The sequence below is a fragment of the Pocillopora damicornis genome, chromosome 3, assembly GCF_964200805.1.
Source record: "Pocillopora damicornis chromosome 3, jaPocDami1.2, whole genome shotgun sequence".
Taxonomy (NCBI): domain Eukaryota; kingdom Metazoa; phylum Cnidaria; class Anthozoa; order Scleractinia; family Pocilloporidae; genus Pocillopora; species Pocillopora damicornis.
In genome coordinates, this window is record NC_142672.1 from 19,948,894 (window position 1) to 19,973,177 (window position 24,284).

At 38.8% G+C, this 24,284-nt stretch overlaps 1 protein-coding gene, 2 long non-coding RNA genes and 1 pseudogene across 5 annotated transcripts in view; 1 reads left to right on the plus strand and 3 right to left on the minus strand.

The window, feature by feature from the left end:
- LOC149048728 (uncharacterized) overlaps window positions 1-193 on the minus strand; it is a 31,870-nt gene extending 31,677 nt beyond the window's left edge. Inside the window, exon 1 of the long non-coding RNA XR_016185352.1 lies at window positions 98-193. This is a non-coding gene — a long non-coding RNA (uncharacterized LOC149048728). The remainder of the gene's footprint in view (window positions 1-97) is intronic.
- Window positions 194-3,863: 3,670 nt separating this feature from the next.
- Window positions 3,864-4,511, minus strand: LOC149048731 (uncharacterized; annotated as a pseudogene).
- Window positions 4,512-6,636: 2,125 nt separating this feature from the next.
- LOC149048732 (uncharacterized) lies at window positions 6,637-16,797 on the minus strand. Of its 3 annotated transcripts, none has more exons than XM_089202116.1 (6): window positions 16,377-16,797; window positions 15,353-15,405; window positions 13,623-13,665; window positions 8,157-11,378; window positions 7,940-8,010; window positions 6,637-7,259 (listed from the first exon to the last, which is right to left on the minus strand). In XM_089202116.1, exons 2-6 carry the CDS (start codon window positions 15,401-15,403, stop codon window positions 6,858-6,860), a joined length of 3,789 nt encoding a protein of 1,262 aa, XP_089058242.1. In that variant the 5' UTR covers window positions 15,404-15,405; window positions 16,377-16,797; the 3' UTR covers window positions 6,637-6,857. The 3 variants fall into 3 exon arrangements, with proteins under 3 accessions (XP_089058242.1, XP_089058241.1, XP_089058240.1); XM_089202115.1 differs by having other exon boundaries at window positions 8,157-13,290; window positions 15,356-15,405; window positions 16,377-16,784; XM_089202114.1 differs by having other exon boundaries at window positions 8,157-13,290; window positions 16,377-16,784.
- Window positions 16,798-16,816: 19 nt separating this feature from the next.
- On the plus strand, window positions 16,817-23,428 carry LOC149048733 (uncharacterized). Its single transcript, XR_016185351.1, has 2 exons — window positions 16,817-16,999; window positions 22,793-23,428. It is a non-coding gene; the product is annotated as an uncharacterized LOC149048733 (long non-coding RNA).
- Window positions 23,429-24,284: the final 856 nt, after the last annotated feature.

Here is a 24,284-nt window from a genome sequence, read left to right on the forward strand (position 1 = left end):
CTGTTACATAGCTTGAAGTGGTCCATTATCAATAACAATATCACTAATATTTAAATATCACTAACTGACAGAAAAAGAATGTATTGAGTTAATTTACCTTTTCAGACTCGATGGCTGATCCTCATGAAGCTGTTTGTACTATATTTCAGTTTTTCCTTTCATAAATGATGTAATATTGGAAATAAATTTTTATCTGGAATAAAAGGTTTGTATTAATATTCTGTTTACTAAACAATGAAACCTCACCATCACAAGTTGTTTATCTCACCTCACTCTCAGTCCACTTAATTTACTTTTCATGAGGTTTGTTCATTAGTTTGGGTTGGTGCTAGTTTTTTTTTATTGTCCTGATCAGGCAGAAGAGTTTATAACTAAGGCAGTAAGTGAAGCAAATCATTTCTTATTTTTGATCCATGCACTGAGAGTTTAATCCAATAATGGTAACTTAATTTAGTATGTTTTGACTATTGCTTTAGAAGTCATAAAAAAAGTTTGATTGATCAGCTGGAGTAGCAATAAACAGCTCATAGCAACTATATCAACATTCACTGTTATTGACAGTTTTCAATTTTTATCTACATATTTCATTCTTTGTATTTTAGTTAATTATATCATTCACTGATCATACCCCATACCATTCATTACTTTTACAATCTGCATCAAAGCAGTTGTTGTACATTAATGAATTAATATCATGCCAATTGCAACCCCTAGCCCTTTCCTATAACCTCTTCTTTAGCTGAACAATCCAGTACTTCTCTGTTCACAAACATGATTGAAAGGGGAAGGGGAATGCTCAATTTTGAATAATGCAAAAATAGCTCAATTTTGTTGCAAATTGAAGCCTTCAAGTACATAATTCAGCCCCATTCAGTTGTAATTTATCCTAACCTCGAGCTCTACAAATGCAACTGAAATAAAATTTGTCACTCCTGCAATCAGTAGATTATATATGAACAAGGTTCCATCAGTTCCTGAAGAGCACTTCCTTCTAACAGCTTTGTTAACCGTATGTTTTCAATGAAGGTTAAGTCCGATCAAGCAGGATTCAGTTTCTTGGACCTCATCTTATTGATACGATCTTCCGTCGATCGGTCGACACTGAATTATTAATTATTGTGACAAGAACCCACCTGACGCTTCGAATATTCCTATTGAATCACTCTATATGAATCCAGACTTGAATGCCCTCCAAACGTACAAGCTAGTTAACCTTGGACAACCTATTATTCGTCGCACTTTTTCGAAAGCCGTTAAAAACGTTGATTAAGCCCGCGCAACCCTGCTTAGCACCGACTGCGTTTCTCTTGCGAGCCAGCACAACAGATTCTAAGTCTTTTAACCCCTAAAACTCTAAAAAGGACGACAATTTGTGCTCTTCCACGTGCGTGCTCTGAAATGTGCTTAACAAAGCATTTGTACCGTTGCACTTATGTCCTCTCATTGCAGATATGTCCTCTGACGTAATGTGATAGAGTGGCCAATCATATCCTGTGATCTATCGAGCGACACGCGGCTTGGGACTGGTTAAGAGACTCCGTTGTAGTTATGTCTTCAAGCAAAAGTACTTATTCGAGGGGGTCGGGATAAGTGGAAAATTTGACCAGTATTTTCCGGTAACTGATCTCAGGAAAACATGCTGTTCGCATGATCACTGCGAACCGGATCATTGGCCTCTCACATTATTTTCTTTGAAGTTCTATCGTTCCTTCGTTGGCGCCGTGTGATCGCATCGTTGTTATAGCCTAAACGTGGAAGAATAACTCGCTACGTAAATAACAAAGCGACTTTCGACCAAAAGATGCGTTATTGTTCACGCTTTATTTGCAGTCTTGCTTTATTTACTGTCCTCATTGTTCGACTTGCGACTCTATTGACAACATTTTACACACAAGCTAAGACAAAAGCACAATGTGGTGTCATATCACAATTGTTTTATTTTGTTTAATAGCTGAAGATCATAGATTATGGTTCGTCGGCATGAAATTATATATTTTTGACGCTTCGCTGATCTGCTGGAGGTGAGATCGACTGAGAGGTCAAAGTTGTGATAATTTGTCTGCGTCGCGTCACGAAGTCTTCCTTGAATCACAGAAGTTTGGCCTTTGGTTGTTTATTTTAAATATTGTAGGTTTTTGCTGTATTGCACTAAGCCCTCCGTAAAAATTTGAAGTAGTAGATTGTGATGTGATTTTATTGCGGTCCCGCTGATTTTAGCTGTTCTTTTTTTAGTACTGTTTCTAGATCATTGTTGGATTTATTGCACGTTTGGGTGGATTTGTCATAATTTACACCGTTTATGACAAATTCACACAATGATCCAATCGAAAATCGGGGTAAAGTTGGCTATGGCAAGTCAGTAGGATATATTCCACCTAAAGAATGAATTTCACAGAATTTACCCTGTTTTCTAGAATTCGCTGATCAAATGGAAAATCTGAGTAAAGATGGCATATGGGAACTTAGCGTGTTGGCCACTTGCGGATGAATTCGTAGAATTTATCCCGTTTTTCTAGAATTCGTTGAAAAAAAATGGAAAATCGGGTTAAAGATTGGATATGGTAACTTGGGATCCTTTTTATTTGGAGGATGAATTCTCAGATTTTACCCCGTTTTTTGCCAAATTCACTGAAAAAAATGGAAATTCGGGGTAAAGATAGCATATGGGAACTTCGGGTATTATTCACTTGTAACATGAATGCTCAGAATTTACCCCGTTTTTCTCGAATTCACTGATCAAATGGTAAATCGGGGTAAAGATGGCATATGGGAACTTAACGTGTTAGCCACTTGCCGATGAATTCGCAGAATTAATCCCGTTTCTCTAGAATTCATTGAAAAAAAATGGAGAATCGGGTTGAAGATTGAATATGGCAACTTGGGATCTCTTCAATTTGGATGATGCATTCTTAGATTTTACCCTGTTTTTCTAGAATTTGTTGAAAAAAATGGAAAATCGGGGTAAATATTTTTTTTTAAAATCTGACTGTCACAATATTTTTATTTATTTTTTATAAATTTTTTAATTTATTTTTTAATACAAAAACAACTATATTACTTTAATTACAGCTATATTACTTATATCACGGCTACAGAAAATAACTTACAGTACAGTTACATCTATAGCTACATTACATACGTTTTTTGTTTTTTACAAATACGTACGTTACAGTGCAATACAATATTTAAAACAATACTGGTTGAAGAGCGACTAAACAAATAACTATATATTAAAAGAAAAGAAAAGAAAAAAACAAAAAAGCGTTTACAGCCAGAGTGCACTACTCACAATTTATAGAAAAGAAGGTAGTTTAAAAGAAAACAAAAAAGTGCAGGAAAAAAGGATACAAACATCAAATTATATGTAAACAGAATTAAAGAAAACACTAAGTTAATGCGTGTTGTGCTTGTTTTAAGCATGGTTTTTCTTATAATAATGATTTATGCATTAAAATGTGAGAAGAGGGGGAAGTTTTTATTTCCGGAGAGATGTTGCGCATTCTGCATATCCATACAAAATATCTAGTGACCACAAAAAGGAAGTTTAGTTTCTTGTTTTTGTGTGGCTTAAGCCCTAGTACTATAAATGGCGATAGATTGAAAATTTCTGCGAAAGGTTCTACAAGGTTAATTATCCATTGTTTAAGACCTTGCCAGAAACGGTTGGATATATCACAAGTCCAAAATAGGTGGATGAGAGTCTCTTTCTCACTTTTACAAAAAGTGCACTGCTCATTGTCCCTAAGGTTTACCTTGGTAAGAAAAGTGTTGGTGGCTAGTCTTCTGTGCAGTAGCTTAAATTGAAAAACAATCAATTTTGTGATTTTTGTGCACAGAAAAGGAGTTCTGCCTTCCAGTCGACATTATCTGGTGTTTCGAGCATGCATTCTGTTGCTCGTCAGAATTTTATATGTTAGTCTTTTTGGTTTTGTCGTCTTTAGGAAGGTGTCGAAGGTAGTTTCGTATGCAGTATTACAGCTGTTGAAGTTAGCTTCATTGCTTTTTTGTAAGGCCTTAACAGCTGATAAGATGCCTTGAAAAGTAAGGAAGTTTGTTTTAATGTCGTAAAGCTCTTTAAAATCAGAGAAAGATAGGAAACTATTCGCATCATTCATCAAATGGCCCACTGTTTTAACTCCCTTTACAGACCATGAACGATAGTATACAGGTTTGTTACCGACACGTATAAGAGAGTTATGCCATAGACTTTGCGCCTTTAGCTGATCAATGGAGGAGAAATTAGTTTCAAGTGAGATTTCTGACCAGATGTGGAGTATTTCTGAAGTAAAGGCCTATGCAGTTTTTATAGTTTTTAACAGATCTTGTTTATTAAGGTTGGTACGAAAAAATTCGACACCACCTAGATTTTGTAATTCATAGTCAAACAAAAGTTTCCATTTTCCTTGATTTTCCGGATCTAGATATTTTTTTACCCAACTTGATTTAAGAGCTTTGTTGAAAATTTTGATATCAATCATCCTTAACCCTCCGTTCTCGTAGTCGTTGATCATTATGTTGTGCTTTACCTTGTCTCCCTTGCCATCCCATACAAAATTGAAGAACATATTATTTATTTCTGTTAGAGCGCTGTGGTTGGACGGCAGAGGGGACAGGATGTAAACCAGTTGAGAGGCAATAAGGCTTTCTAAAACTGTAATTTTTCCTAATAAGGTTAAACGGCGCAGTTCCCAGCAGCTTAAGCTGTTTCTGATTTTGGTTAGTTTTTCGTTGTAATTAGCTTCTATAGTGGTTTTGGGGTTGGTGGAGAGCCATACGCCTAGAGCCTTAACCTTTTCTTTTACCTATTTAAAATCTTTGTCGGGTCTGAGATGTGTTTCGTTTCGAATATTCGCACGGATCCACAAAGCTTCAGTTTTCTTGCTATTTAATCGGAGACCAGAAATCTCGCTGAAAAAGTCTAATATTTGTAAGGAGGTTGTTAGAGAGGCGGGCGATCGATCTAAAATAAGGGTAGTATCATCCGCGTATTGACTGATTTTTACTTCTTGTTCGTTTATTTTTATGCCCTTAATGTTTTTATTTTGCCGTATTGTTTCGGCTAGTATTTCTACACAGAGAATAAAGAGATACGGAGAGAGAGGGCAGCCTTGCCTTACCCCCCTTTCAAGTTTGAAGAAGTTGCTAGACCAACCGTTGTTAAGAATGCAGCTTTCTGTGTTATGGTAAAAGAGCTTCCAGTTGATAGCAGATTGCCAAAAATTGTAACACTGTAAAGTTTTTGGAAGAAAAGACCATTCTACCGTGTCGAAGGCCTTTTCAAAGTCGAGAAAAAAGTAGAAGTCCTGGAATGAATCACAAATCGGGGTAAAGATAGCGTATGGGTACTTCGGCTATTATCCACTTGTAGTATGAATGCTCAGAATTTACCTCGTTTTTCTAAAATTCACCGATCAAATGGAAAATCGGGGTGAATATGGCATATGGGAACTGAGGGTATTAGCCACTTGGGGGACGAATTCTTAAAATTCATACCGTTTTTCTGGAATTCATTGAAAAAAAAAATGGAAAATCGGGTTAAAGATTGGATTTGGCACCCTAGGATCAATTCCACTTGAAGGAAGAATTCTCAGAATTTACCCCGCTTTTCTAGAATTCACTAAGAACATAAACTTCTTTTAAAACTTGTAATTTTTTCTATCTTTCATTTTTAACTAAGGCAAAGCTCTGTCATAATTTATTTCTCGACAAGATATTGTAGATGAACATAGAGTGATTTTATCCAACCAATGAAATTGATCATAGACTACTATGCGTTACAAAAATTTTTGGCTTATGTCATGTTTTCCACACACAACATGGGGGTGATCCAACAATCAAACATGTCGCTGGTGTCATACATTATTAATCTAACTAAAAATTCAAGCTGAAATTGCTCATTTAACGAACACAAATGGATAGTTAAAAAAAAAACTGCTCCAGTTGTACTTGAACATGCAACACTTCTATGGAAATAAACATCTTCACTACAAATAATTCAAGCAAATAACTTCAGGTGAAATAGTTTTTTTGGAATTTGTGAAATTTAAAGTGGACCATAGTGCACTAATATACCATAAATCCATTCTACCTTCATACTTACTTGCAACTGTTTGGCTCTAATTATTCAATATTATTTCACAGATCACAGTAAGTAACTCTCCAATTTACCCTTATATACTTTTGAATAAAATAAAGCAGTTGACACGAGATTGAGGAGTCAAGGCTATTTTATTCACTAATTCATTCATAATTGTTGGTAAGATTTCTTTTTATGTGGGTTGCTGTAAACATAAAGGTTTTAAATAAATTCTTTGCAATTTAAATGTTTGTGTCAATTTTTTTAAATTCTACTGCTTTGGAAGTGCACTAGATGTGAAACTCTGGAACTCAACAATTCCAATGGAAGTTTTGTGGACAAATTCATAGGTCTGATGCAAACATGCTTAAGAGGTCACATTCTCTGTTGATGTTCTCTGGCCATGTCTAAGTACAATTCACAATGTGGAGCAAGGGAATTTTGGATATGACTTGAATTAAGCATGCTTCAAAACCCAATTGAAACTGTTAGAATGAACACATGACCCATTAAGTGTTTAACCCTTAAACTCCCAAGATCTCATTAGTATTTCTCCTTACTGTCTGCCACATAGTTCTTGTGATGTTAGTTTTGAGAATTTGGTATTGGATCAACTAATAATCCCCTTATCAATAATTTTCTTTATTCTCATCACTTGTCTGCTTGATATTGTATTGATAGTGTAAAGAGAAATTCTGTCTTGGTCACACACGGGAGTTAAAGGGTTAATTATTAGTATTATTCTGTGCCAAATAGCTTGCCTTATTGATTTTATTTAAAATTACAAAAGGTCTTTCTCCTCAAGTTGCCTCCATTTCCAGTCTCTCCACATTTCATAGTGACACTGTTCTGTGATGTTCAATAAGACCCATCCATCACTATCAACTCGCTCTAAGATACTTGCCACATCTATCAACTCTTCTGTGGTCTCCTTGGTCCAAACTTCGAAGGCTCTATCCCACCTGTAATGGAAAAATCTTTGTCTCGACTTCCCCTTCCTTACCTGCCTCCAGTAATCAAAATCTACCATTTCTTCTGTTGTCATCACTGCATGGTAACACCCTCTTGGAACATTTATCCCTTTCTCCTTCCTTAGTTTGAAAAGATATTGCTCAGTGATGGGGTTAAGGCCTTGGAATACCTTCCTTTCTTCTTTAGAATAGAGCATCTGTAGGGTTGGAAGCTGTGAAGAAAATCAGTCTCCATTAGGAAAGAAAATCTAATGACACTTGGCTTGTGAAAGACTGTCTTCACCAAATTCGTATTAAAATGCACATTTGGCTTAATTTCATCGGGTAAGTACCACTTACCAAGTATCAGTATGTTAATGATGATATGCTATAAATTAACTCAAGGGACAATGAAAACAACCACATCGTTATGTTAACCCAACAAACAAATTTAGCAATTAAAGGACTATTAATCATTAGATGTATTTATAATAATTTAACTTAAAATTCATTGCAGACACAAGGCAATTAAAAACATCCAAAACTAGTCATCAAAGGGAAACAAAACACAAAAGTAATAGTACTAAAATAATAATAATAATAATAATAATAATTATTTAATAATAAGAACAATAATGATATTCCCCTAAACTACTTGACATGTTAATAAGAACATCTCTGCATAATATAAAATGATTATAATAATAGTAATAATAATAATGATATTCCCCTAAACTACTGGGCATGTTACAAGAACATCTCTGCATAGTATACAACAACAACAACAACAGTGGTAAAAATAATAATAATGATAATGACGATGATGATAATAATAATAATAATAATAATAATAATAATGTAAGAGAAAACCCAAGCAGAAGAAAACCACAGATCACTCACAAATTCTGCATACCTCGTGAGAAGCATCATAAGGAGGCTTGAGGAGCTCATACAAGACCAAATCTTCATCATCTGGTTCACTGGCTGTAAAAAGGCACAACAATGCTTTCTTTAGCAAATAACAAAAAAACAAGGTTTATAGAGATGAATAATTATGGAACAATATAGCAAAAAATTCATATTACAAAAACAAAGAGACAAAGAGTGAAAATGGTCAACATATTAATTACCTTGAATATTGTTTTCATTTGACAACTCTGTGTCTTTGTCCCATAGTTGAATGTCTAATGGCAGAAGAGGAGGGGGGACAACAAATGGATCATCTTCCATATCTTCATAATCCTTCTCAAAATCCCCTAATTCATACTTACCAGGAAAAGCAACACCAAAACCAACAGAAACCTCTTCCATGGTTTTGTCAGGACTAAATGGACTCACTCCTGTTCTGCATTTCTTAATTCCATCTTCACCTATTCTTGCACTGCTGTTTTCACCAGCACAATGTATAAGTCCTGTACCACTTACTCCAGATTCTTTGTCACTGCAAATATTCTCTTGACCCCTACATCTCATAGTTTCAATGGTAGAGCAACCAACTAGCCCAAGGACACTTCCATGGCCACCTTCTTCACAAGCTGGATGACAACTTTCTTGGGTACTGGGACAATTTTTAATGTCACATACTGGTTGCCCATTCATGATAATTTTCGCAAATGAATTCCGCAGGAATGGCATATCCCTTAAGCTGAAATTCATTTCCAAGTTGTTGACAAATGCACTGATAAAACCCAACGCAAAGACACCACAGTCAAAAACATTCTGTCCTTGAGAAGGCAACTTTTCTCTTTCCTCCTGACTTAACCTTCGAAATGAAGAAATATCAATATTTGCAGTTTTGAATTCCCTGCACAAGACCTGAAAAACATAATCACTCCTTCGATCTTTACAAAGGGAGTCAAATTCCCCATACAACTTCATTGGCCTGTCTATTAAGACACACCACCAGTGACCAGGGCAATGAACAGGAAATACAAACTTTTCATACTTGTGAAAATCACACCTAAGCATTTCCTTAAGACCCAGCTCTTGGCTGCAGTGATTTAGCCAAAAGGTGCTTGCCACATACACATCCTTTTTCTGACTCATTAAGAATGGACCAATGTAGTTGATCACGACATCATTTATTTGGTTACCTGGCTTGAGGGTACGAACATCTTTTGCTTTGACTTGTCCATGGAGTGTGGCAATGATGGTATCATCACTTATAGTACTGCTTAAATCCCACACCTCATCCAGTGTGCAATGAAAATTTGTATGCAGCTTAACTTCTGGCAAGTCATTCACTCTCACAGGATTGCCATAAGTTCCAGGCCCTTGAAGGTTTACAGCAGCAAAATCTGGGTTCTGATATGCTTCTCTCTGAATGTAACCTTGGCCATCTTTAAGGGACAGTGGAAGAGCAGATGTCCTGCGACTATCAAGAAGTACAATTGCATCTGCTTTAAAGAGCAGAGAAACAAAGTGATATTCCTTTGTCCTCACAATGAGTGATGGTCTCTCATCTGCCTGGAACAATCCCAGAAGAAGGGAATAAAATTCCTGGAGACTGCTGGGGTCAAGGGAATTAATTACAGCACCATCCAAAAGTGCCCTCAAGGGTAAATCTAGTCTTTGAAATGTACAGTTCTTCCTAATTGCTGCCTCCTTCATTGCTAAAATACTGTAGTCACCATCAAGACCCCGCATAGGCTCTAAAGGTACAGAAAATCCACAGCCAACTTCACAAACCTGTTTTAACCAAATGATGTCTGCTGCCAAATCTAGGTCAAACAAATTGAACAAAGTAGGTCCTTTCCTGGAACAACCTATTGCATTGTTCATTGCACAAAGTCCACAGAATGAGCTGTACCCGTGAACTTGCATACACTCCTGACTGCCATTGTTGCTACTTAGGCGCACTTGGCTCTGTACATCTTTATTTGCATGCTTGTCAATAATCTTTAAAAAGTACCTCAAGTTACTTCTTTCTGTGGCATTATCTTGAGAAGGATTTATGGCTGCAAGAAAGCCCTTCAAGGGCATTACAAACTTGGCCAGTTCACTGCAGTAAGGATCAATGTTCTCTAGATGTTGCTGACACTTGTCCTTCAACTCAGCTGGCTTCCATAGCATTCCTTGATTGCTTCCTGGCATGAACAGCAATGATGTGGATGGCTCACCAAGGGTGACTTCATGGGTTTTCAGACTTCCTTGGGGTGTACTGCATCTGTTGGATCCAACATCAACATTTACATCATTTGTATGGTCAAGCAGATCATCCTTATTGAACACTGGCTCATCAACACCGACTTGAGTGCTAGGTCTTTTGATACTTTCTTTATCATGGCATGAAGTACTAGCCTCAGTTGTATGGCTACTTAACAGAGGGGTTTCCTTTGGAGCTGTCTGAGATGTTTTCATTATACTATCATCAGATGGTACAATGCAACAATCTATTGTTACACAGAAGAGCCCACAGTTAACAGCCATCTGAAGCACAAGATTCTGGCAGCAGGGATGAAAGCATGGAGTTTCTTTTTGCTCTCCAACGCATGACAAGCAGTCAGAGTGTTCCTCGTAACTGGTGAGATGACTTAGAATTGACTTTCCCAGGTTTTGCTTTCTGTCTCTCTCCCAAAAGATTGTACCATAGAGAAAGTACTGAAAACCCGAAGCCTGTAAAGTTTGAAGGCCAGTTACAAACTTCTGGTGAAACACAGCTTCTTCTTCCTCTCTGTCAGAAAACGACGATACCATGGCAAGGAGTCCATAATCCAGAACCTGACAATAACTCTTCAATAAATCATCAATACTTCTATGGTGAGCCACTTTCCTCAACCTTAGACTTCGATTATACATCTCCTTACGCACAGTTAGGCCAAACTCTGAAATGAAATTGTGCATATTCAGCAAAGATAACTTGGGGGGTGTTTCACAAAGGGGAAGTTCATACTGCTTTTCCTTGAACAAAACCATCTGGCCACCAAAAATGGATTTAACTACCAATTGCTCTCCACATTCTATCTCCACCTTGAACATTCCTCCAGGACGCACTTCTTTGATGACCCCCAGAACATTCAAGGGCTGAAATGGATCTGGCTTTGAAAAATGCAATCCTTCTGAACGTGGATTTTGGAAGAGAACTTTGTCTCCCACCTTAAATTCCCGCTCTTTAGCCCTCTTAAGAGCCCGTTTGTGATTCTTTTGAATGGTGTGTTCTGTTGCTTCAAGGACATCCACCATCTTAGATTTGTATTCTCCACTCAAGTTGAAGAGGTATTTCGTGATGCTCTCTACCTGGAATTCTGCCTCTGAATCCACTGATTGAAGTGGGATGTTGTTGTGACTGTGAGAAGGTGGAGAATGTGAATTTCCTTGCACTATCTTCTTAACAGCTGCTGACAGCTGCTTAGCTGAAACACCCAATGAAGACAATAATATGGTCTCAGAAGAAATTTGCAGGATGGCCTCTGTTATCTCTTCTAATTTAGATTTATCCATGGAAGTGCTTTCCCCATGTCTCTCAAGTTCAATGAAATCTTCTGATGAAAATTCATAATCCTCAAGGCAACCATCTTCAATACTTTCTGTCCACATACTATCATCTGGGATGATGTAGTCCACCAAGCAGGAAGGCTCACGGTTCTTATATATTCGAAAAGGCACATCATTAATTGTGCTGTGCCACTTGCAATTCAAAAGGTCTGCAATAGCAGAGAGTAGTAAAGGCCAGACATTGGCCTGAAGATCTCTAGGCAACTGTTGTAAAAACCTTGCAAGTAACCTTTTGACTTGCTTGTTGAGATTTTCTATCTGGCCTTGAGACTGTGGGTGGTGTGGCCTACCATGAACCATGCAAACTTCAAATTCTTTGCAAAGTTTTTGCACTACCTCTCCAATGAATTCACCACCATTATCTGACTGAATTACAGTAGGTGACCCTTCCTTGATGAACAAGGCCTTCAGAATGGCATACACTTCTTCTGCAGACTTTGTTTTTAACGGGAACAGCCAACAAAACTTCAAGAAACAGCACTTGACTGTTAGAATGTAACGGTAGCTCCAACAATTATTCTGCATAAAACTACGGTGCTTCTTTGGGGCCATGTCAATAAGGTCACACTGTAGTCTGGAATGGGGGCGAAAAGATCTAATGGGGACAGGAGGGGGAAGCACTCGCATTGGCAAGGGGTTGTTGACCTGACATGTTGAGCATCGAGCCAAGAAGGCCCTAATAAGGTTGAAAATACCCTTAAATACATATTTTTGATTGAATAGCCTACTCAAGGCATTCACCCCTCCAGGGAGGCAAGTATCCTCTCTAAGGACACCTTTAATGTAGTGTAAACTGCTTAATACACCATCTACAGCCTCTCTGTAGAGAAGTTGCTTTGTAGTCTTAAGCTCTCCTTGAACATAACTGTTGACCAAAACAACAAGGATGCCATTTTTGTCACGGACAATCTTACCTTCTTGGTCAAGTTTTAGTGTGTAGACTGGTATTTTCAGGCTACGTCGTTCAAAAAATCGTCTTTTATACTGATTAAAGAAAGCATTTAAGTTTTCATTCTTCTCTGAAGAAATACCATCTTTTGGAAAAGATGTATATCCTGGAGTACAATACAAAACTGTATCTGCCAGTTTTCCATAAAAATATTTCTGGCATCCATTGAAGCTACAATCTGCTAAATAAAATATAGTATTTGTGAATAAGTAATATTTATAGAAGATTGCTACCTTTAACATACATTTATTGATTAACCCTTTACACCCTAACATCAGTATGCATATTCTCCATACTGTTCTCTATACATTTCCTGAAGCCCTGACAAAGAGAGTTTTTATAAAAATCAAGAGATTTATAAATTGTTGGTCATTTCCTTTATTCTCATGAACTCAATGTTTGATTCAGGGGAGATATTGTAAGGAGAAATTAGAAGCTGGTCACTTTTAGGGGTTAAAGGGTTAAGATTTTTTCTTCCATAACGGGTAAAACAGATCCTATTTAATGGTTCAGAGATGACCTTTCTACAAGTAACTGGAATTGAGGCAATAGAAGATATTACTGCATGCTCAGTATATTGTTGCACAAAAGTATTTAAAAGTTTCCTGTTTCTGAATTTCAGTAGTGGATAACTGTTGTATTCCAGCACTGTTATTTTCCAGCCCCTCTCAGCTGTTCTCAGTTTCTCAGCAGGAGTTAACTATTGTATTCCAGCACTGTTAATTTCCAGCCCCACACAGCTGTTCTCAGTTTATCAGCAGGATTTACTGTTGTATTCCAGCACTGTTAATTTCCAGCTCCACACAGCTGTTCTGAGATTACTAGCAAGGAATAAATATTCTTTTCCAGTCCTTACTTGTATTTTCAGTTGCATACTATTCTTCCCACATTTCTTAATAAATGAATCTATATTTAGTGGACACTTCTATATCACAGACACTGGAGAAGGTTCTCAGAGAAGTTACCTTTGATACTTTTATAACTATAAAAGTAATAGCTTTCACTGCAATTTAAAGTGATTTAATTTTTGAAATACAGTTAACTTCTTCACTAACCCCACAACACCTGTGCAAAGCATGTCAATTACAAATAACAAATATGGAGAGTTGCAAATTACTTCAATACTTTATAGTGCAAGCAATGTATTCCTTACCGTCATTTTTCAGTGTTTTCTTTCCATTTACAGACTCAAGTGGCTGTAATGAAAAAAACAAATTCAAACAATTTTACCTCACTTCTTAAAGCAAGAAGTCACAAGACTAAACAACAAGTGTAGAAACTTAGACATACTTAGGCTAAAACTCTGATTCAAAAATAAAAAAATGACCCCCCTGCAAAAAAAAATTGTACCACTGTCTTTGATACCATCCTGTCACTCTCCTATTTTTTTTCACTTTTCTTTACTTCTAATTTGTAAACACATATAATGCTTCTTCTCAATGGGAAGTGTCTTCAAGAAAACCCAAATAACGAAACAGTATTGGCAAGAAAGATAGCCAAATGAACAGTAGTATCGAATTAGAGCTTAGAGCAATTAAACAACATGAATGGCTGCTACACCCCATTCTTTTTTCCCAGGTCTACATGAACTAGATTTTGAGCACAGAATGCAATACCTCACCAAACATCTGCTATGATGACTCACTTAAAAGTGTGCATGATTATCACCTCTTGCTGAGATAGCACACTTCACTTCAATGTTTTTTATTACTACACATATGGGGGCTTTGGTAAGATTGTGGAAAGGAGGGACAACGTTTGAGCAGCTGGGAGGGGCCAAAATGACAGTGTGACAGCCATTTATTCCCACTTGGATGGCAAAGTCTGGGGAACCTTCCCCTGGAAATTTAAAAGTTCAGATGTCCAAAAGGGTCCATTTTAGGCCACTATTTCCCAAGTTGGCTAAAAATTATAGCTGCTACGAGGGTGAGTATTGACACTGAAATAATGAATAGAGTACCTTTTATGTAACTAACTATATAAACATTATACATAGCAATGTTGTCTCTGTGATGATGTCTGTGTGGTCTTGTTTGATTTTTACTTTTGCCTTGCTCAAAAAATGAGATTGTGCTGAGGACAACATTAGATTTTGGGGTACAGTGCTGTGATTTCTAACACAGTATCTTTAATGCAATTACTGATGGCAAAGGAGTTAATCAGTACTTCAATGATAAATGTAGAGCATGGCAATTAATGAAACGATCAATGACTAATCATGAACTAGCTCTTTGTCAGTGACAAGTTCACAAAATTAATATTGGTGAAGGTTACTTCATACAACAATTACTGTAAACCACCATACCAAAAAACATGGTGACTGGTACATTCAACCAGAACTCTTTGTGCAAGAAAATACTAGAACCACTCATAAAAACAAGCAGTAAAGGTCTGAAAAATTTAAACCTTGCATACATAATGTTGTTGTTTTGTGAAATATTGCTTTCTACGAGTGCCTTAGCCTAAGAGTAATAGTAAAATGCACAGGTGCCATATTTGTCTGTGAGTGGATTGAATCTATTGGGTGAACACCAGAAAAAATAGTAATATTGATACAAATAGGCTGAGGGTTTAGTATAGGTATGCTGTGGTTTAGTATAGGTATGCTGTGGTTTAGTATAGGTATGCTGTGGTTTAGTTTTATCCTTAGTTTAATTCTTTTACTTTTAATAGAGGCCAAATTGATAGTGACACATCATCTCATCATAACTTAGGCTAGGAGCTAAATTTTATCTTTCTTTACACAAAATGCATTTTTCATTCATATCATTAACAAAACCAAAGGAAAATGATGTTTATACCAAGGACAAAAATTAAGCACAACATATACCTTTTTATAACTAGTGCATAATTCGCCAAGGAAATGTTTAGAATAGAGCTTACCACCTCATCAGCACTTTTGTTTTCTTTGCTTTGCTGCTGGTTCTCATCCATGCCTGTATGAATGATATTTAGTAAGGGTGAAAGGATTGGTATTTTCTTAGCAAAGATAGTTGCAGAGAGTTTCTCCACTAATATACAGATTGCCAAATGCTCACAATGAATGCCAACAAGACCAAGTTCTTGCTAACACATGTAGGAGCAATAATTGCTAATAGTAGGCAATAGTCTGTATTGAATTAAGTATTCATTTCTGCATGAATTAGTGTTTATTTCATTTTAATGTTTGTGACACATAGCTGAAAAAGTATGGATAATGTGGTAACATATAACATACATATTATTATCATATTCCTTATAATTTGGTACAAGGGACTTTACTCTAAATTGATCAAAATAAAGAAAGTGGCATATGTCAGCCACTGATTTAAATAGCAAAGCACCAATTATTAAGTGAAGAGTAATTTTGCTGCAATTCTGTCCCTTCTGGGTGAGCAAAGAGAATGATTTAATATATTGTAACCCAACTGTTACTTGTTGGAGAGCATTGGGAGACAGCACCCTATCCTTTATGAAAGAGACCAGATCTTCATCATACGAGTTAGCAGTTTGTGAGTTAACCTCCCAGGATATGTGATATTTGACATCAACCAGACCAGAGGTTGAATTTTTGCGTAGTCCCATACATTTACAATGAATACATGTCTTCCACTGTATCCATAATAGCCATCATTGTAGGCACAATGAGATGGAGAAAATCACACATTTTTGGGCATTGAAACACCGAGATCTGCCCTGTTTTTCAATTATGCAACATCTAGTTTTACATGTCCCACGCAAAATAAAAAAATCAGCCCTCGACACTGAAGGATTCAATGAATCAAAGTTAGTAGTTACTCGCACGCTTCGCCATGCTGTCATATGAAATCTACAGTATTAAGCCCAAAACTTGAACGTGATCTTTGAAGAATGGTTGTAATATTTGAATTTAACAAAATACTAGCATAAAATGCAACCGAAACCTTACCTTCCTTTAGTAGTTCCGACAAAAAAGCACAACTTCGATCACCAGCGCACTCCAAACCAATAAGGGAAGCTACGAGGCAATGTCAAATTCTCGTCTTCCTAACCTTTCCAACGTATCGAAGAAAATTTCACTGATACTTCGCGCTTAAAAACGCAATAAGAATATTAATCTTTCAACAATCCGAAGTGTCCCAAAAGGCATCAAGGATAAGCCCATGAAACAAGAATAGCCCATGAAATTCTCAAACTTCGAGCGCGGAAAACTTAACGATAGTCTCACAATTTTGCATTGCATCCCTCCCCTAGTTGGGAAGTGACACGCAGAAGACACGTTCACAACGCACTTTGATTGGAAGAAATAAAACCGCATTCTATTGGTTATTAGGTGTGAGGACATAACTACAACGGAAGACACAACTGCAACGCTACAGAAGGTGGTCAGCATTAGATTCCATCCACCAAAACCACCTCGGTCGAGAGGCACTGAGAAGGAATGATGGACAACTCATGACTTGTCATACTAATTAAAAATTACGAAGCTACGACAACATGCCGACTTATCCCGATGAACTAAGTGTATTATTTGTTTGGGAAATTGCGTCAAAACCTTTTACTCAAGAAATGGTAAGTATTAATTTATTGTTCGATTGTAGTATTATAAAACATTTTACGCAATTTTATGCAGATATTTCACGTATTTAAAAGGTGCCCAGGTTTTACGTAGTTTTGGTGGATGTCAGAAGGGAACATCCACCAAAACTTTGACCAAAACCATCAACGATTTTATCTATAGCCACTGTTAGATCTTCCGGGAAACAAAATATTTATACCAATAATTAGCAGTTAGTGCTCTGGCTAATTATTTTTTATGGTGCACAATTGCTGACCGACCAAACGTTCATAATGATTATCATAACTCAGTGGTTTTGGTGGATGTTTCTCTCCATCCACCAAAACCACCATAGAGTACATAACCACAATCTATTTCTTTGTATCTAGAGATATTTTACATAGTTCTTAAGTCAGCACCTTTTATTATTGAAACCATGATCATAACATGGTGCACAATATAGAATATAGAAGGTTCTGGTGTGGCAATCATGTAATCTTGAAACAGGAGAGCTTTCAACTGACTTAAACAGATATTTGCAACAAAATTTCAGATCCAGAAATTGCGTCCACTATTTCTGCAAAAATCATAACCTTTAAGTACAACAAATCAGCGCATCAGTAATTGTTATCAGGGGTCTGAAAATCTTATAGGTCTTTCACATTTATTTCAAGTAACCTTTAATTTCACATGGATGAATAAGTATACACTTAAGATGCAGAATGTCTTACATTTTAAAAATTATTTCCCTTTTTATGGATAGACAGTGAAAGGCCTTTGCCACATTGGTGAATCAAACCATTGTGTACCATGTATTTTGTGATAATTTTTTGTTTTTGCTCACAATATCCAAAACAATGGAGGAGATAAATTTAAATAGCAAATTCTATTAATGGTTAAAATTAAATATCATTGGAAGATCAAATTAACTTTTTACTGTTTCAAATTCAGTTTTGGTTTCTTGCTTATTCCAGCCTCTTAATATTCAAAAGCATTCCTTGTCATTTTTGTGTTCTTTTGTGTAACATAACTTGAAAAATAAATACAGAGGAAGGAAACCATAAAGGATTAAACTTGAAGCTAAAGCAAAGTTTAAGTTGAGTCATAGCTGATCCAAATACTGAGCACTTTATATTGTAACCCATTTAGCAGTAAAGTTTATCTATATGTCTGCCAGCTTGTCACAAGTGTTTCAAGATCCGTTTTTATCAACCATTCAGTAGCATACAGCGTTGTAAGACAATACAGATGTAACTCGATCTCAGTCTAGTTAGACATTGATGGCGCATGTAATCACGTACATATTGCAACATCCTCCCTTTTTTTTTTTTTTTTTGTGAAGAATAGCTTGGAAAAAGAGAAAAAGAAAGAAAGAAAAAAAAAAGGAAAATTAACCAATAAAAGTGTCAATGTCAGTTCAGTTCAGAATCAATGCCATAGGACAAAATCTATCAGCTGGTGAGTTCGACATGAGAGGATCGGTAAACGAGAACACTGAACCCTATGATAACCGCGAAGAAGGATTTAAAGTCACGAGTCTAGTCACGGATATAGTCCTTGAGGTATGCTGGGCTCCTCCTGACACGCTCTGACCTCCGACATTGTTCCGGGACAGTCACCTCTTCAGGGTGTGGCTCGTGAGGAGCATTGCTCTGGTCAGGGGTAGACGCTGCGGTTGTGGTCGCCTGTTCATCTGCGCTGGCCATATCCAGTTCTGGCGCTGTGATGGTGGGTTCAACTGGTGGTTCAGACGTTTTCCGCAGGTGCTGTCGGTTTCTGCGGTAGACTGCTCCGTTGTCCGTCTCAACAGTGTATGATCGCTCGTCGAGTCTTGCAGTGACTTTGGCCTTGCGCCAAGACTTATCTCCAAGTTTGAATGGCTTCATTCTAACAACATCGCCTTCAGACAAACTGAGTAAATCCTTTGCGGACCGGTTGTAGTACTTGGCTTGGGCCTGCTGGCGCTGTCGCAGCTCTTTCTGTTCCACTTCCAGGTTTATGGTCCTGGGTAATAGTAGGCTTTGAGTGGTAGGAAGGAGTGTTTTGGTCCTTCGGCTCATCAGGCGTTGTGCTGGGCTGGTCGTTGTCCCTTGTGTCGGCGTGTTTCTATAGTCGAGTACGGCGAGGTATGGGTCGGTTCCAGCCCTGATTGATTTCTTCAGAATGCGCTTGACTGTCTTCACCCCATACTCAGCCTTGCCATTGGCTTTGCTATTTCCAGGGCTACTGGTAAGGTGCTCAAAATCCCATTTTCTGGAGAATTCAGCTAATTCGTCACTTGTAAACTGTGGCCCATTGTCACTGATCACTTGATCAGGTATACCGTAGCGAGCAAAGTGACTCTTTAGCTTCAGAATGGTGGTGCTGGCTTTAGTGTTCGGCAACCTGTCCACCTCCCAGAAATTGCTATAGTAGTCGATGGTGACCAGGTAGTCTTTGCCATCAAGAGTAAAGATGTCTGTGGCGATCTTCTCCCAAGGACGGGATAGGACCTCGTGGGACATTAGTGTCTCCTTTGGGTGCGTGGTGCTGTCGAGTTCTCTACATATTTCACAGGCGGAGATGTGGTGCTTCATTTCCGCAGACATGCCTGGCCAGTAGATACATTCACGGGCACGCCTCAGACACGCCTCTATTCCAAGGTGGGACGAGTGAATCTTCAGCTTCATATCTGCGCGAAGGCTCTTTGGTATCACAACGGAATTTCCTTTGAAAGTCAGCCCATCTTGTACGGTCAGTTCGTCACGCATACTGAAGTAAGGGTGTATCAGTGCTGGAGCATGCTCCTTCTTCTCAGGCCATCCTACGAGAATAGTATCTGACAGCTCTCGCAGACACTGGTCCTTCCGAGTCTCTGCTCTTATTTCGTCTAAACGTTGGTCAGATATGGGTAGATAACGGACCATGTTGACTGATTCGAAGTCATCTACTTCTTTTCCGTTGTAGGGTAGGTAAGCCCTTGACAGCATGTCAGCCAAATGCATGTTCTCGCCACGCTCATAGTGCACGGTGAAATCGTATTTCTGCAACCTCATCATCATTATCTGGAGGCGTCGAGGCGCTCGAGCGAGTGGTTTCTGTAGAATCATCTCCAGTGGCTTGTGATCACTTTCGATGTGTACATGTCGACCAAATGTATACTGGTTGAAACGCTCAAGAGAGAAGACAATCGCCAGCATCTCTTTCTCTATTTGAGCATACCGGGTTTCTGTGTCGGTAAGGGAGCGACTCGCGTACTCTATAGGCTTGCCGTTCTGAAGTAATGCTGCACCAAGGCCACTCTGGCTCGCATCACACTGTATGGTGAGGTCTAGGGAAGGGTCGTAGTAACGTAGAACAGGCGCTTCTGTTACTAGCCTCTGCACGTTTTCAAACGCCTGGTCTTGTTCCGAAGACCAGTTCCATGGAGCGTCCTTCCGAGTCAGGCGACGAATCGGTTCCATGACTTCAGACAGTTTCGGAAGGAACTTGGCTAGATAATTGACAAATCCGTTGAGGCGCTGAACGCCCTCCACATCTTGTGGCTTTGGCAATTTTGTGATCGCCTCTACTTTGGCAGGATCAGGCTTCAGGCCCTTGTTCGTCAGGAGATGCCCCATGAAATTTACCTCGCTCATCCTCAGCTTCATCTTGTCTGGGTTAAGGACAATGCCGCGGTTCTTGCACCTTTGTAGGAGATCTCGGAGACTCTTGTCGTGGTTTGCAGTGGCTTCTTCGTCGGTCTCTCCAGTGCCATAAATGAGGATGTCGTCCGCGATGCACAGAATACCAGGTAAGCTTTCCAGTGCGTGAGTTACGTGCTTCTGGAAAATCTCGGACGAGGCGGAGAGACCGAAGGGCAAACGAATCCATCTGTACCTTCCGTAGGGTGTTGCGAAGGTCGTGAGTACGCTGGACTCAGGGGCAAGGACACAGTCCCAGTATCCCGACTTGAGGTCAACTGTCGAGAATACTTTTGCTTTTGAGAGCTCTGGGAGTATGTCCTCAAGTACAGGAAGTTGATATCTTTCTCTCTTCAGGGCAGTGTTAAGTGGCCTGGGGTCGATACAGATTCTCAGCGCTCCAGATTTCTTCACAGCCACGGCAAGACTGCTAACCCATGGAGTAGGTTCATCGATTGGAGCTATGACCTCCAATTGCTGTAGTCGATCCAGTTCTTTCCTCAGTTTCTCTTTGAGTGACGTTGGGACACGGCGTGGAGGTGCGACGACGGGAGTTGCGCCTTGTTCGACTTCAAGGTGAACTGTTCCTGGTAGTGCTCCTAGCTCTCTTTGGAACACCTCTGGGTAGGCCGCTACTATTTCGTCAGCCGTCTGCACGCTCTTAACCTTTGCCCTTGATCGTTCAGGTGGTTTTGCGATCGTGAAGTTTTGAGTGTTGACAGTAATTAGGCCCATCTGTTGAGCTGCCTTTGCTCCAATGAGTGGGGTCAGTTGTCTATCAACGACAAGGAATTCCACCGAGAACTTCTTCTTATTCTTTGGATTGTGGAGAATTAATCGACAGGAACCCAGTGGCTTTAGTGTTGTGTCGTTCCACATTTGTAGTGTCTTTGTGGTGGGCTCAAGCTTCTTATCAGCCACAAGATCGGCGGAAATGACATTCACTGAGGCGCCGCTGTCTACTTGAAATTTCACTTCCGCCTTGCCCACAAGCATCTCAGTGTAGATTACTCTTGGGTAATCATGTTCTTGTGTAACAGCGTGTATCATGTCCGGTCGTGCAACAATGCTTGTAATGTACTCCATGTCGCTGTCATCGGAGGATTCATCTCTCAAGTTGTACACTTTTCTGGTCGGAGTAGTGCAGGTTGTTGCGAAGTGATTTCTGTCAACGCACTTCGTACATTTCGCGCCCCACGCTGGACACTTTCCTTTTTCGAAAGGATGTGCTTTGCCACAAAATTTACAGGTCTTCGCCTTCCCCGCGCGGCTTTTCCTAGACTTGTCATCACGGCGGCTGGAAGGCGGGTGTTTATCTTGCACAGCGTGAACATCTTCGTTCTGGGCGCCCGAGATCGTTTTCAATTGCAAATTTGTTGCTTCAGAACTCTTGCAAAGATCAATACACTTCGCCAGGGTGAGACTCCGTTCTTGTAGAAGCCGTTTGCGAGTGCGGTGATCTTGAATGCCCAGGACGATCCTGTCGCGAATGATCGAATCACGCATGCAGTCACAAAAATTGCATGTTTTCGCTAGTGTGCGAAGGGCGGTGACATAAGCATCAATGCTTTCGTTTTCCTGTTGAGTTCTGGAGTTGAAAGTGTACCTTTCAAAGGTTTCGTTCAGTTCGCCGATGGTGAATTCGTCAAACTTTTGTATTATCTTTGCCAGGTCATGTCTATCGTCTGGAGTGTCGAATTGGAAGCCGTTAAAAATCTTTAACGCATCAACACCGATACAGTGGAGAAACAATGCGATTTTGTACGCCGGCGGTTTCAGCTCGAGTTGAGCAATGACCATGTAGTTGCCCCACATTTGTTTCCATACTTTCCAGTTGTCCGCCACATTCCCAGTCGTAACTAGTTTACCAGGAGGCCCTCTCCTCCAAAATTCTCTATAAACAAATTGTTCTTTGTGGTACCTAATTGATGATAAGTATATTACAGCTCCTCAATTGTCCTCTCTCAAGACAAGGTTACTCTAAATTTAACAAAATAATGGACTTGATAAAACTCAAACTATAACTCAGCTGGCTGCTACTCGTAACCTTAATTTCTTGATATCAGTGTAAAATAATCAATATGTTATAAATAAGAACCCTAATGCTTAATTTTGTAGTGGTCACCTCCTCCTTTTCATTTTCAGACCAGACTGGAACCTCCATAGGTGTGTTTGCTTGTTTTGAGTGGGGATGGAAGAAAAGGAATCATGCCACATATCTGATTTATTATACCGGATTCGTTCTGTTTATACATGGGTAGAACTACCTTGTTCTCTGAAAAAAAATATAATTTCTCACATTTTTATCTGTGCTTTGCATTCAAACTTCCTTGTGTCTTAAACAAGAAATCTTATTTTCTTGAATTACAATCTTTGTTTCTGGCCTTCTGTAATAGGTAAATATAACAGTGTAAGATGAGTGATAGTGTATTTCTCAAGTTATTTTCTGGAATGCGAAAAAATGGAAGTGTCGTAGTGTGATAAGGAGCCAACATATGATTGCTTGATAGAAAGCAAAAAATGCAGAATTTCATATATTATTTTCTCCTTAGTCAGCAGCATATGTTAGTGAAAAGATCTTATAATTGTTAGCCTCTAAACCATCTTCAATTTAGCCAAGATTGAACTGTTATCACGTTTGTCATAAAAGTATTCTGAGATCAATGTCATATGACCCATTCATGTGTGTATTTGACCTTTTGAATTAGCAAGCCATAGTTGACAGTAACACAAAGGTCGAGGATAAAAAGAAAATATTATATACAGTACTTCTTCTGCATCTTTTCGTTTCCTTTTCTCTCCGGCTGTTCTATCTAGGCCGTGCTGGCAATTGAACATTTTCCTTCCCAAAATTAGGAATGGCACACCGGTAAAAAAATGAATTTTTGCTCCTTAAGTAACTTAGGCATCTTCCCAGAGTATTTTGTGACTTCTGTCTTCGAGGAAGGAGGTGTAAGCATTAATTTAACCCGAATGATTCCACAATTGTGGTATCATTCAAGCCATGCCAGAGGACTTGAACTAGATAAACTAGTGAGAATGCACAATATCGATAGCAAAGCCTTGTAATGCCAAAGAACTATATCAATATACATATATACACCAGTGTTCCCGAAACCTTTGTCAGCTTTAAAGAGAGAAAACTTCGTCGTAAATCCTGTCTCAAATTCCGCAATAATTTTATGCGCCTCATCAACAGAATTAACGTATCCTAAATTATCCGCATGTCTACCATCAAGCAAAGGTTCGCGCTTTAAATTTCTCGCCATGCTGTTTCTGTTTGTCCCTCAAGAATCATGGGGGTTACAGCTTCAGATGTTCGGCTACATCACTCGCGGATTTCCGAGAATCTTCGGTTATGTTTTGCAAGTCATTAAATATTCCATCTCAGTCCCTCTCGACCGAGGTGGTTTTGGTGGATGGAATCTAATGCTGACCTCAGAAAGTGATCCCAAAAAAAATTTCTGCCAGCGCAAGCGCAGTGACAGTGTACTTCATGTAACGATCACCGTAAGCAAATGTCCTCTTTAGTGGGCTTTGTGTTTGATATGCAGAGTAATAAATACAGCATTTGAAGTTTATGGGTACCAAGTTATAGGGGTACAGACTTCACCCAAACTTTTCCTTGTCGGCGGAC